The following is a 14,427-nucleotide window of genomic DNA, read 5'->3' as shown; positions in this document are numbered from 1 at the left end:
TGGGTGTAAATACAAAAAATACTCAGCATCATTTTGTCATCAGGGAAATTCAAAGCAAAATATAACAAACAATAACAAAGGAGATAACACTATACATCCACCAGAATGGCTATAATTATAATATGTGGTGGTGAGGATGTAAAGAAACTGAATCTCTCATATATTTTTCATGGGAGTGAGAAATGGTACAGCTACTTTGGAAAACCACTTCATAATTTCGTATAAACATATGCTTACCATATGATCCAGCAATTCCACATCCAGGTACCTACTTAACCAAGAGAAATAAAAGCATATGTTCTTACGATGATGTGTACAGCAGTGTTCACAGGGGCATTATTCTTAATCATCAAAAACTGAAAACAACCAAAATGTCCTTCAACTGGTGAAGAGGTAAACAAACTCTGAAACATCTATACAATGGAATACTTGTTGGCAACAGTGAACAACATGGATAAATTTCACATGCGCACGCTAATAGAAAAAAGCCAGACTCAAAATTATTCCATTTATATGACATTCTGGAAAAGGTAAATCCACAGGGATGCAAAACAGATCAGTGGTTGGCAGGGGCTGTGGGATGAGGGGAAATGTTGACTTAAAAGGGATACAAAGGAATTTTCGGGAGTAAAGAATGCTTTTCTATCTTCATTATGGTGATGGTTACACAAGATTTTAATTCATAGAACCGGACGCTTAAAGGGAGTGATTTTTTACTATATGTAAATTATACTTCAATAAACCTGAGCAAAAAGACTATATGAACCAAATAAATTTTTTTTTATACCAAAGCCAAGCAAACTCAGCATCTATACACAGGAAAAGTGCAAAACTCCATAAAAACACCCAAACTACAAGCCAAGGTTATGATCTAAAGGTATCAAATATTTTTTATTCTGATAAAACTTAAAATCCAAGAAATATTTATCAAAATTTTGTAATGTGCAGAGCATCTATTAGGCATCAAATTACTCCCACTTACAGTGAGGTGACGCTTCAGTTAACAAGGCATTTTCGAAAACCACATCGCTAGTATTGGCCTATCAACACCTAGAAATAAGTACACCCACAAAGCACATCTCTAACTATCTTCAAGCAGAAGCAATCATCAATCAAATGGTATAAGCTTTAGGAAATGAAGGCAGTGTCTTGCTTCCTGTGAGATGACGAAGGAAAGGCTTAATTAACATGGCAGAATGCAGCATAGGTCATGAGGATGGATAGTGATGAAAAAAGATGTCATAGTTTAAAAAGTTCAAGAAGTAGGCATGTTTGCAGAACAGAAAGTAGACAGGTGTCATTGCAGCTGGAAGCTTCTGAAGAGGCACAAAAAAACAAAAAATCCACTAAGGAAGAATGAGCTCATCCTTGCCAAGGAGGGCCTTAAATGTCATTCGTATGTACCTTAAAACGCGCAGGCACATACACACATGCACACATACACACAGTTTCTTTTTTTCTCAACTTGATGCTTAAAAGAAAGATAGCCATCAAGAAAGAAATCAAAATAGAAATGTTATAACATTCTAAACGCAAGTAGAGTTGAGGTTCTTGCATACTAAGTGCCATTGATCAACTGGCTATAGGACTTTACACAGAAAAGCTAGAACCTCCAACTTTCAAAGGAACCATGTTCAAAAATAACATTGTGCAATGGGGATGGGGAGGTGGGAGCAAGGAGCCAGGCCCTGAGTGAGGAAGCAGGAGCCTAGCAAGGACTGAAGCCTGGAGTGAAGCAGGTGACCTAGTGATACAGAAGACAAGCAATGGAAATAGATTAGTTACAAACAGGAATGAGCAAAAAAGTAAATATAATGTGAACAGTAAGAGCCAGGTTTCTCACTGTCATAGAAAGGGGGTACAAATGTGGGAAGGGGGAAACCAGAACAAACCCTATGGTGTTGTGTTAGAATTGGAGATATCCATGTGAAAAGGAAGGAAGGAAGGGAAAGGAGAGAGAGAGACAGATAGATAGATGAAGATAGGGTAGGTAAGATAGGTAAGGCAGGCACGCAGGCAGGCTGATAGGAAGGCAGGAAGGAAGAAAGGAGGGAAGGAGGGAAGATACATACATGTCTTTCCTAGTTTCTGTTCATTAAGAGGGCTTGGGAGAGTCTGGATATCTCCATTAAAAGGAACTAGGGAGTCTTAGAAAAAATGGCTGATTCGAGGGATAGCAAAGAGAAAGTTACAGGATGAGGTGGGAACATCACCAGGAAATAAACAAGTGTTCAAAGAACGATGAGGACATGTCCAAATGGCACAGGGATCAACTTGGGGGGCTACCACTGGTCAGATCAGGGACAGTTTGAACAATAATGATAGTAGTACATTACTCTTCAATAAATATAGTAATCGATTACCCCTCTGAGAAGCAAAATAATCTGCTCTTTCCCAAAGAGCATCTCTATACTAAACATACCCACTTTTCGGGAACTGTGAATTCAAACATTCACTCAGTGGTGTGGTAGTGCCTCCTCTCCCTTCAAGAGGGCTACTATCACTTCCACACCTAAGATTCCAGCCTCGAGCTTCTAGTGGATCATGACAACATGAATGCCTGTCCCTAGAATAAGCCACCTAAAACTAGACCAGGCAAGGATGGAGAAGCTGCCTCTCAGCTGAGATGACTCCAGAGAAAGCAACATGCATCCACCTCTGAAGCCAAGGCCGACTTTCCTTCATCTCGGCATAGCGGCCCCCCAACCCAGCCCGCCCCGTAGCTGAACAGGATGACTCTGGAAGCAAATTTCCTATGATCTCTGAATAAGTAATGACCTAATTTTAAAAAATATATCTGTCTAAAGAAGTTGTTTTCTTTTACAAAGAAAGAAAAGTTGTTTAGCTTTATAAACCAAAGGGCTGTTGCTGTTTTAACCTTGTTTGGGCCCAAGTGTGGTACAGCATCAGCACCTTGAAGAATAAGGAGTGGTGAGGGAAAGAAGCATGTCCTTAATGAGGTAGTTCCTTCTCCACCATGGAGACTTTATTTCTGAGTAACTGTATATAACCCAACATCATTTCTAATTCACATTTCACATAAAGTCATGTTTCATTTCAGACCAACAAGACTTCAAATGTTCCCTGTAGGCTCTCTGCACATGAACTGCACTTCCATGGGTCAGAAGTAATACAACAGAGGAAGGTATTGCCAACTCTGAGGCTAGACTGGCTGCCACATATAAAATTATCCTGGAGGCAATCTGCTTATGAGATTGAATGTTGAAGAAAAAGTAGACAATAAGAAGAAAAAAACCTGGCCACAAGCTGTAAAATGCAGTAGAACTATACGTGTACGTGTGCTCACAATAACATAAAAGCAGGGAGCTTAACTTCATTGTGGTTGATCTTTTCAAGCTAAGACCTGCCCAAAGATTTGGGAAGAAAGTTACATTAACAAGAAGCTCTCCAGCTTCACGGACTAAGTCTCCAATCACGCAAGAAACATGTCTTTGCTTTCCCTTCTTACTTTCTTTGAGGACACCTAAGCCAGGTAACAAACAGAAAGCTATTTTTCATCAACTAGGAAAAAGAGACAAAAGAGTCTCTTTAGAGTTACACAGTCCCTGAGCAGCCCCAAATGCTGCTTTCAAAATGAGCTGCTAAAATCTGTTCTTAAATAAGTTGCTCGGGAAGTCCTAGCTAGAGCAATCAGACAAGAGAAAGAAACAAAGGGTATCCAAATTGGAAAGGAAGACGTCAAAGTATTCTTGTTTGCAGATAATATGATCTTATATTTGGAAAAACCTAAAGACCACCAAAAAACCATTAGAGCTAATAAACAATTTCAGTAAAGTTTCATGATACAAAATCAACATATAAAAATCAGCAGCATTTCTCTATGCCAACACAGAACAATCTGAAAAATAAATCAAGAAAGTAATTACATTTATAATAGCTACAAATAAAATTAAATACCTTGAAATTAGCTTAACCAAAGAAATAAAAGACATCTGCAATAAATACTATAAAACACTGATGATAGAAATTGAAAAAGACACACAAAAAATGGAAAGATATTCCATGCTCATTGGTTGGAAGAATTAATAATGTTAAAATGTCCATACTACCCAAAGCAATCTATAGATTCAATGCAATACCTAACAAAATACCAATGATATTCTTCATATAAATAGAAAAAAATCTTCAAATTTATATGAAGCCATAAAAGACCCAGAATAGCCAAAGCTATCCTGAGCAAAAGGAACGAAACTGGAAAAGTCACATTTTACCAGACTTCAAATTATACTACAGAGCTATAGTAACCAAAACAGTATGATACTGGCATAAAAACAGACACATAGAGAACAGAATAGAGAACCCACTTTCTTCAATAAATGGTGCTGGGAAAACTGGTTATCTAAATGCAGAAGAATAAAATTAGAGCCCAATCTTTTGCCATATACAAAAATCACATCAAAATGGATTAAAAACTTAAATCTAAGACCTCAAACTATTAAACTACTAAAAGAAAACACTGAAGAAACTCTCCAAGACACTGGAGTGGGCAAAGACTTCTTGAGCGATACCCTACAAGCACAGGCGACCAAAGCAAAAACGGACAAATGGGATCACATCAAGTTAAAAAACTTCTGCACGGCAAAGGAAACAATCAACAAAATGAAGAGACAACCCACAAAATGGAAAAAAACCCACAAAATGGAGAAAGTGAGGAGACAACCCATAAAATGGAGAAAATATCTGCAAACTATTTCGCAGATATCCCTTTACAGATGGCTGACAAGGGATTAATAACCAGAATGTATAAGGAGTTCAAACAACTCTATAGAAAAAAAATCTCAGCAATGCCACTACTGGGTATACATCCAAAAGAAAATAAATTGTTCTACCAGAAAGATACATGCACTCATATGTTCACTGCAGCACTATACACAATAGGAAAGACATAGAATCAACCTAGGTGCCCAGTCCAATATTGGACTGGATAAAGAAAATGTGGTACACATATGCCATGGAATACCATGCAGCCATTAAAAAAGAATGAAATCACGTCCTTTCCAGCACCATGAATGAAGCTGGAGGCCACTATCCTAAGTAAATTAGCTCAGGAACAAAAAACCAAATACCACATGTTCTCACTTATAAGTGGGAGCTAAACAATGGGTACTCAGGGAAATAAAGACAGCAACAGACACTGGGGACTCCCAGAGGAGGAAGGAAGGGATAGGGGCAAGAGTTGAAAAACTATTGGGTACTATGTTCAATACCTGGGTGACAGGATCAGTCATACCCCATACCTCAGCATCACACAATATAGTCAGGTAACAAACCTGCACATGTACTCCCGGAATCTAAAATAAAAGTTGAAATTATTTTTTAAAAAATTTGTAAAAAGAGTTGTTCTGAAGTCACCTAAGATTCAGGGCTTATGCTGGGTTTGGTGGTGCTATTATTTTTGATAGTTAAGCCAATGGCGAGCCTTGTGATAGTACAGTGGTAGAGTATCTTTTAAAACCAACAATTTTCTAAGCATATAAGTCTAGAATACAAATTTCATATTGTTTTATTTGAATCATTTTAAAAGCTTTCATCTCTTCCCTACTTTGATAGAAGCATAAAAAATGAGTTCAATGTAAGCTGGTTCTGCCATATAACCTTCCAGTTTATGCTGTTGCAAGAATTCTTCTGAAAATTATCCTGGGCAGAGCTTTTTGTATACAAAATATCAGCCAAGAACAAATTTTTACAGCTGACTTCTAAACCCTTTAAAATTGCATTTCATAATGGAAATACTGACAGATGCTTTACCCCAGAAGCACTATTTTAATATTTCTAGCTTTTCCAAAATACAAGACTATGAACTCAGGATCAGCATGTAAAAAAGAAAAAAAATAAGTCATAAGTTATAAAACCATTTAAGAAAATGGGCACAAATAAAAACATGCTTTATGAATCAAACATGTTTAGATGCATCTACCTGCCATAATTGTTACATTTAATTCTGCAATGCTTTCTTACATCACTGAGTCAGGATTTCAATCAGTAGAAACCTTAACCCAAGGATTCTTCACGATCAATGACTGACTTAAACCTGGATTTACATCCACTCACACATATACAGAGTCCAGTTCTGTGTGCACACTGGGAAAAGTAGGGGCATTATCTAACTCCTTATTGACTTAAGAAAGAGGAAGGCTGTAAAGCAGTATGAGTCTGGGAAAATTTGGAAGAGCAGGAAGCCATGTGTGGTAAACAGAAACTCAAAACAAAGATAATTGGTGACAGTGACATCCCAGTGCATAGCATAAAGGTTAGGCATAGTAGACATTTGTGGCTAACCGAATCTTTCCCCTACACCTTCCACAACCTGCAAAATTAGCTTACTAGTTCTAATTAGAAACAGAGAATGTTACTCCCCCACTCAGTACCCTCCACCCAGATCAAACTACATCTATGACATAACCACTACCAAAATGCTTGTATTTCCTTTGGATTCCAGAAGCTCTATGATAAGAGGAAATGGGCACAGAATTAGAGCCGTCAAGAACCGAGGTACTGGCTTTGCTACTCAATACCTAACTTGAGGCACATCCCAGTTTCATCAACTTTGAAATAAGAAAGTGAAAAATCATTACATCTCCGGCTTCAAGACTCTACCACTCTCATAGTGAAACCATGGAGGAGGAGATATAAAATATAAGTGACATGTCAATGAGAGCATGGACAGAGGGTGAGTTCACTTATGGGAAGAAATATTTAACTTAATTTTGTGACCAAATCTGCTTGTGTTCAAACTAACCATTGCAATTACAACATAACTATTTGATTATATTTGTGTACTGGTTAAAGGAAATACAGAGGAATGCCATTAATTTTTCTCCTGTTTTAAAGTAAACACTTTTGGGTAATATAACTCATTTTTAATTACATATAGAAAAATACACAAATCATAAATGCATAATATGATGAATTTTTACAAAATAAACAATGCCCACATACAACACTAACCAAGATGAGGAAACAGAGTCTCACTAGTATGTTAGTTTTCTATGCGACACAAAAACTTACCACAAACTTAGCAGTTTAAAACAAGACACATTTATTATCTTACAACTTCTGTGGGTCCAGTATCTCGGTATGGCTTAGCTGGGTTCTCTAGTGGTGATCTCAAGGCTGTAATCAAGGTGTTTGTCAGCTGGGGCTGCTATCTCATCTATGGTTTAACGATTAGGGTCCTAACGGAAGCCTGGGTGGCTGTCGGCAAAATTTGTTTTCTTGGAGCTATAAAACTCCTGGCAGTTTGTTTCTTCAAGGGCAGCAAGAAAAATCTCTAACTCCTGGATGCTATTTTAAAGGGCTCACCTGATGAGGTCAGGTCCACAAAGATAATCTCTCTTACGGTTAACTTAAAGTCAGCTGATTAGGGACTTCAATAACATCTGCAAAAGCCCTTTACCTCTGCCCAAAATTGCGACTTGCTCATAGGAAGGATACCCCATCATATTCACAGGTCCCACCCACACTCAAGATGATGGAATTAAACATGGTGTGTGTATTTAAGGAGGAAAATCTTGAGGGCCACCTTACAATTCTGCTTGCCAGAACCAATACTCAAGAAGTTCTTCTCTTGCCCCTTTCAATTATTGCCCCTTCAAAGACAAATAATATCCTGATAAAACTATAGTTTTATGCTTATAAGTAGAATCATAAGCAGTTTTGTGTTTGGCCATTAGATTCATACTTCATTGCTGCACATTGCTGTAGTTGATCCATTCTCTCTGCTGTACAGTATTCTATTGTATATACATACCACAATATATCCATTCTACTATTGAGATTTGGATGGTTTCCAGTTTGGGGCTATTTTATATAATATTCCTAGGAAGATTCCTAGACATATTTTTTTGGTGTACAAATGTACCCATTACTGTTGGGCATATACCTTGGAATGAAAATTCTGGGCCACAAGATAGCAGCAGCTTTAGCAAATGATGCCAAGCAGTTTTCTGAAGCAGCTACACTGACATTCCCACTAGCAGTATATGAGAATTCCAGTTACTCTACACCTCACCAACTCTTAATATTGTTTACCTATTTATTTCAGCCCTTCAGGGAGATGTGAAGTAGTACTGCATTATGGTTTTGATTTGTGTTTCCCTGATAACTGATAAAGCTGAGAATCTTTTCCTAAGTGCATTGGCCATTTGGATAGCTTTTTGTGAAGAGCCTGTATCAGTCATTCTCCCATTTTTCTATTTGTTGTCTGTTTTTTTCTCAATTATGTCAGGGAATTCTTTATAAATTCTAGTTAGGAGTCGTTTGTTGAATATATATCTGGTTGCATACATCTTCTCCCACTGTGCAGATTAATATTTACTTTCCTTGTGGTATTTTTGAAGAGTTCTTTAATGTACTCCAATCTATTAATTTTTCTCCTTCATGGTTACTGTTTTTTGTTTGTTGTTGTTGTTGTTGTTGTTGTTTTGAGATGGAGTCTTGCTCTGTCACCCAGTCTGGAGTGCAGTGGCATGATCTCAGCTCACCTCCGCCTCCCAAGTTCAAGCGATTGTCCTGCCTCAGCCTCCTGAGTAGCTGTGACTACAGGCACACACCACCAGGCCCAGCTAATTTTCGTATTTTTAGTAGAAACGGGGTTTCACCATGTTGGCCAGGCTGGTCTCCAACTCCTGACCTCAGGTGATCTGCCTGCCTCAGCCTCCCAAAGTGCTGGGATTACAGGTATAAGGCATCACGCCTGGCCTATTTTTTGTGTCCTGTTTAAGAAATTTTTGGTGCCCCTAAAGTCATGAAAATATGGTACTATGTTTTCCTTGAAAAGCTTTACTGTTCTACCTTTCACATTTAGTTATTTTATCTACCTAGAATTGATTTTTGTGCATGGTATGAAATAAAGGTCAACATCCTTTTTCTCCAAGTGGGTAGCCAATCAGCCTTGCACCACTTGTTGAAAAGAGCATTCCTTCCTCCACTGCACTGCACTGTTCCCTTTATCATAATCAAGTGACCATATATGAGTCTATTTCTGGACTTTCTATTCCATTCACTAGCTTATGTGTCTCTCCTTATACTAAATACCAAACTATTGTAACTGTGCTCACTTACGTTAAGTCTTGATGTTGGGCAGTTTAAGAACTCCACCTTTGTACTTCAAAATTGTCTTGGTTATTTTGGTCCTTCACATTGCCATCTATTTTTAAAATCAGCTTGTTACTTTCCACACACACACAACGACGATTGCTGGAATGTTGGCTTGGATTCTGTTAAATGCAGCAATCAATTTGGGAAGAATTAATATTTTTACCATAATGAATTTTACAGTCCATGACCATTTAGTTAGAGCATCTTTGGCATCTTTTGATAACATTGTGTCGTTTGCAATGTTGAGGTCTTGAAAACTCTTTTTTACATGCTAACATAAGGGTAACATTTTTTCTTTGTTGTTGATATATAGAAATGCAAATAATTTTTGTAGGCTGACTTTGTATGTAGCAGCCTTTTAAATTCTCCATATATACAATCAACTAGTCTGAAAATGATGAGTACTGTCTTACTTTCCCAATCCTCATGTCTTTTTCCTTGCTTTATCGCATTAACTACAGTCTACGATATAACACGGAATAAAAGTAACGATAGTGAGCATCCTCGCTTCATTCCCATTATCAGAGGGAAAGCTTTCACTGTTTCAACATTAGCTATGATGTTTACTGTCGGCTTTTGTAAGGAGCCTTTATCAGATGAAAGTCTTCTTCTATTACTAGTACTTATCATGAATGGATCTCTAATTTCATCAAGTACTTTTCTACAGAAACTAGAGTAACCATAGATTTTTCCTTTCTTCTGGTAACGTGATGAATTACCTTATTTGAGTTTTGAATAGTAATCCTCCAATCTTACATTAGTGGAATAAACCTTACCTGTTCATAATCTATTATCCCTACAACATATCTATGGATTCAATTTTCTATTATTTTATTTAGGATATTTGTATCTGTGTTTATAAAAGGACTTTGCCTACAATTTTCTTATATTGTATTATCTTTGTCACGTTTTGATATCAAGGGCATACTGGCCTCAAAAAACATTTTTCTGTTCTCCAGAATAGTTTTGTAAGATTGGTGTTATTTATCTGTTTTAAACATTTGGAAGCATTCACTTGTAAAGCCATTTGACACTGGAGTTTTCATACCTCAAAAAGGTGTCAAATAAGTCTAAAATGAATGAGTTTAGGAAAGCCATTTAACTTACTGGTTCTATGACAAAAATCATACTTTAAGCATATAATACTATGACTGGTTGGTTGTTCTTTCCCTAATGAATTTAGAGGTCTCTGCTAAAAGAAAAAAATTTTCCTTTCAAATTAGAAAAAGGTAAAAATCACTTCTGGCTTTTGCATTTGTTAAAATAGTTTCCAAATGTTAAAGTATTATTTAAATCTTCTATGGTTCTTAAATAAAGACAGAATAGGTTTTGAAAATAAGCCTCTATGGATCCATTCTGGCCTAACAGACAATATAAACTTTCTGTATGTTCCATGAGGACAGTACACTATGTTATACTCAATGATATGTTCTCTTATCTGGTACACAGTAAATGTCCAAAATAATATTTGTTGAATGAATTGTCGCATCACTGAAGAAGAAAAGAAACACTGATACTGTCATATTATGATATAATTAAAAAATATAAATTTGTTCTTCATCCCCAGTTCCTAATACAGAGCTCCTAAAAACCCCAGGAATTTTCTTAGTGATGGGGTGAGAGGAGCATCTTTTGTTATTGGTAATAAGCCCTTTTCGAACATACCTCAGTTTATGCTAATGAGGGACTCTTGGAGGATGGGGCCAGCTGCCAGAGAATGAATCATGTGATTAGAGGGTTGGAACTTTCAGCCCCACCCCCTGACCTCCAGAAAGGGACGAGGGGCTGGAGATTGAGTTCAATGACCAATGATTTAATCAATCATCCCTGTGTAATGTGGCCTCCATAAAAACCATAAATGAGTTCAGAAAGCTTCAGGGTTGGTAAACACAGAGAGGTGCTGGTAGGGTGGAGGACTTCAAGAGGGTGTGGCAGCTCCATGCCCCTCCATAGAGGCACTATGTACCTCTTCATCTGGCTATTCATCTGCATCCTTTGCAATATCCTTTATAATAAACTGGTAAACATAAGTCAATGTTTCCCTGAGTTTTATAAACCATTATAGCAAATTACTGAACCTGAGGGGGCCACGGGAATCCCCAAATAATAGCCAGTCAGAAGCACAGGCAGCCCGGACTGTGACTGGCACCTGGGTAGAGGGCAGTCTTGTGGTATAAGCCCTTAACCTGTGGGGTCTGTGCTAACTCTGCGTAGTGTCAGGATTGAGTTAAAATGTAGGACACCCAATTAGAGTCTGAGGAGAACTGGTTGGTGTGGAAAATCCATGCAGTTGATGTCAGCAGTGTTGAGAGTAGTATAGAAAAACAGTGTTTCCTTTTAGACATGTAAGTATTCTCCTTGCTTTTATTTTTAAAAATATACTTTTAAACTGCTTTTAACATAATAATAAAACTGACACCAACATATTTTCTAAATTCTGTATAGTCTTAACAGAAGTACCTTGAAGATGAAGTTTAGATGTTGTATAAACAAAAACTCAAATTCAAGAATTTACTCATTTTCTTTGGATTTAGGAACTGACTTTTTATCTGTTACCAGACATTGTCTCCTCATGAATTAAATCAATATGCTCTGGTCTATTTAGAAATAAGCACATGAATAATGAAAAAGAAATACTATAGTCCAGTCCATCTCACAAAGAAATCTATGTCTGCAACATGCAGTGTTATCAAAGCCCTAGAAGAGTGCCTAACGCAGAACAGGTGCTCAACAACAAACGGCACTTGCCATTTTTAACATCATCACATAGTGGGAGTCATTCATAGTAAGTCATGCAAATACCACCCAGAAGAAAACATCAAATGCCATTGGAATGTGAACAGAGACAATATAAAGGGCCCTATAATATGTGAAAAACATCTAAAGATTTTTCAATTCAATAAAACAGCAGCATTGAATAACAATTGTAAAGATATGAAGGAAAGGCTTCCCAGAGGCAACAACCTGTGAAACCAGTCTAGAAGGATGAGTAGGGGAAAGAGGAAGAGACACATGCAGAGAACTGCAAGCAAAGGAAACTGTGTATAGAAAGAAAATGTAAGCATGCAGCTGCATGGTGCATTCAAAGACCTTCTGTATGTGGTGCCCAAGATTAAGGGTATGCTAAAGGAAACAGAGTTGCCCAACAGGGAAGAGGGCAGGTCATGGAAGGCCTTTATGTCATACAAAGGAATAAGAATGTAATTGGTAATAAAAACCTAAAAGACTCCAGTCTGAGCTGGTACTAACTGAGAAATAGTTAAACTACTGTATTTGAGACCCCAAGGAGAAAACAGACCATCCCGGATCAACTGAAATCTACAATCAAGTTTATTTAACTCTGTAAACAAAAAGAAATTAAGAAGGAGGCTGGGCACAGTGGCTCACGCCTGTAATCCCAACATTTTGGGAAGCCGAGGCAGGTGGATCACCTGAGGTCAGGAGTTCGAGACCAGCCTGACCAACATAGCAAAACCCCGTCTCTACTAAAAATACAAAAAATTAGCCAGACATGGTGATGGGCATCTGTAATCCCAGCTACTTGGGAGGCTGAGGCAGGAGAACTGCTTGAACCAGGAGACGGAGGTTGCAGTGAGCCAAAATCGCACCACTGCACTCCAGCCTGGGTGACAGAAGGAAACTCCATCTCAACAAAAAAAAAGAAATTAAGATGAAAACAAATCCAAAATCAACTATAAACATTAATGAAGAAACATTATAGAAGACATTTATAAACAATATATCCAATCTTTTATATTTGGGGGGAAAATTATCCAGCTCCCATGTGCAAACATCCAGCAGAGCTGACTTGATTCACTGCTTTGTTTTCTCTTCCAATCGAAGCTAGTTCTTAAGAAAACAAGTTTCTGCTTTGTAAGATCACTAAATTTACTGAATTCATCCTGTGTTTTTGGTCTTCCTAGTCGTAAAAGTTTACATCACAATAAACAATCCTTATCCTTTTTCTGATGTTTGGAAACACTGAAATTGTTCAAAAAGTATCTATTCCCTGCCTACTGTATGCCAGTTAACAGGTGGCTAGATAGAAGGAAAATGAAAGAATAAAACTCACGTTTTAAAAGTACCTACTACTTGTCAGACACTATTTTAGGTGATTACAGTTCATTAATCCTTATCAAAAACTTATACCATTTATAGGTGAGGCCCCTAAAGCCCAGAGCCAGTAAATAAAGGATCTAGAATGGAGACCCCAATCTAACTTGAAAGGTTCCTGTTGTTACCTTAACACCATGAATATAAATAAAATAAGACAAAACCCCTGCCCTTACCAGTTGAGACTTGGGAGGAATGCATGCTTCTCTTCCTTTAAACATACAGTTCCCTTGCCTTAAATATTCTCCTCTCCCCTTAATTTTCATTTCACAAACTCTCCTTTCCAACTGCAATTGAAATGTCACTCTTACAAGAAATTTAAGTTCCCTTAGGCAGAGCCATTGTCTCCCACTCCATACACCTCCTTCATCTCTGTGTTCAGATCTCTGTTAAAACATATCACACAGCAATGTGGCTCTCTGTCTACACATCTGATTTCTGCAATGGTCTCCAAATTCATCGAGGGTAGTCAAAGTGTGTTCATCTTTGTATCTCCACGACCCATGCCGGTGCCACGTACAAAGCTGCCAATCAAAAAATGTCGAATAAACAAATGGATGGTGGAAATCCTCCAAATAGAAGTGTCAGTTTAAACTAGGAAACTACATAAAGATCTATCTGGAAAAGAATGTAAAGAAAGAAAAGAGGACATAGGCTAGAAGCTTAAGAAATGTCTACAACTGGCCGGGTGCAGTGGCTCACGCCTGTAATCCCAACACTTTGGGAGGCCGAGGTGGGTGGAACACCTGAGGTGAGGAGTTCGAGAGCCTGGCCAACATGATGAAACCCTGTCTACTAAAAAAAAAAAAAAAAAAAAAAATACAAAGATTAGCTGGGCATGGTGGCACACCTATAATCCCAGCTACTCAGGAGGCTGAGGCAGGAGAATCACTTGAACCCGGAAGGCAGAGGTTGCAGTGAGCCAAAATCACGCCATTGCACTACAGCCTGGGTGACAGAGCGAGACTCCGTCTCAAAAAAAGAAAAAAGAAATGTCTACAACTAAGTGGAGAAAAGAGAGAAATCAATAAAAAACAAACATACTGAATAGAAGAAACAGAACTGGGACATGGAGCTAATGAGAGGTTATTACAAAGAAAATGGAAATCAATGGTCTTAAATCACTGTAGAAAGCTCCAGGAAAATGAAAACTAAGCAAACAACCAATGAAAACAGGTAGGAAATCAGTGACAA

The 14,427-nt window shown here is 37.8% G+C and overlaps 1 protein-coding gene across 6 annotated transcripts in view; it reads right to left on the bottom strand.

The window, feature by feature from the left end:
• DIS3L2 (DIS3 like 3'-5' exoribonuclease 2) overlaps positions 1–14,427 on the bottom strand; it is a 378,450-nt gene that overhangs the window by 270,589 nt on the left and 93,434 nt on the right. The window contains exon 1 of one of the 6 annotated variants that reach the window (XM_054679520.2): positions 5,229–5,264. The exons of the other annotated variants lie outside the window; for them this stretch is intronic. Within the exon in view, the coding sequence (XP_054535495.2) occupies positions 5,229–5,249 (21 nt within the window). The 5' untranslated portion in view covers positions 5,250–5,264. Of the gene's footprint in view, positions 1–5,228; positions 5,265–14,427 lie in introns of those variants that run through there. 6 annotated transcript variants of the gene reach the window in all.

This window comes from Pan troglodytes, chromosome 13 (genome assembly GCF_028858775.2).
Source record: "Pan troglodytes isolate AG18354 chromosome 13, NHGRI_mPanTro3-v2.0_pri, whole genome shotgun sequence".
Taxonomy (NCBI): Eukaryota; Metazoa; Chordata; class Mammalia; order Primates; family Hominidae; genus Pan; species Pan troglodytes.
This window is presented reverse-complemented; position numbering and strand designations above follow the sequence as displayed.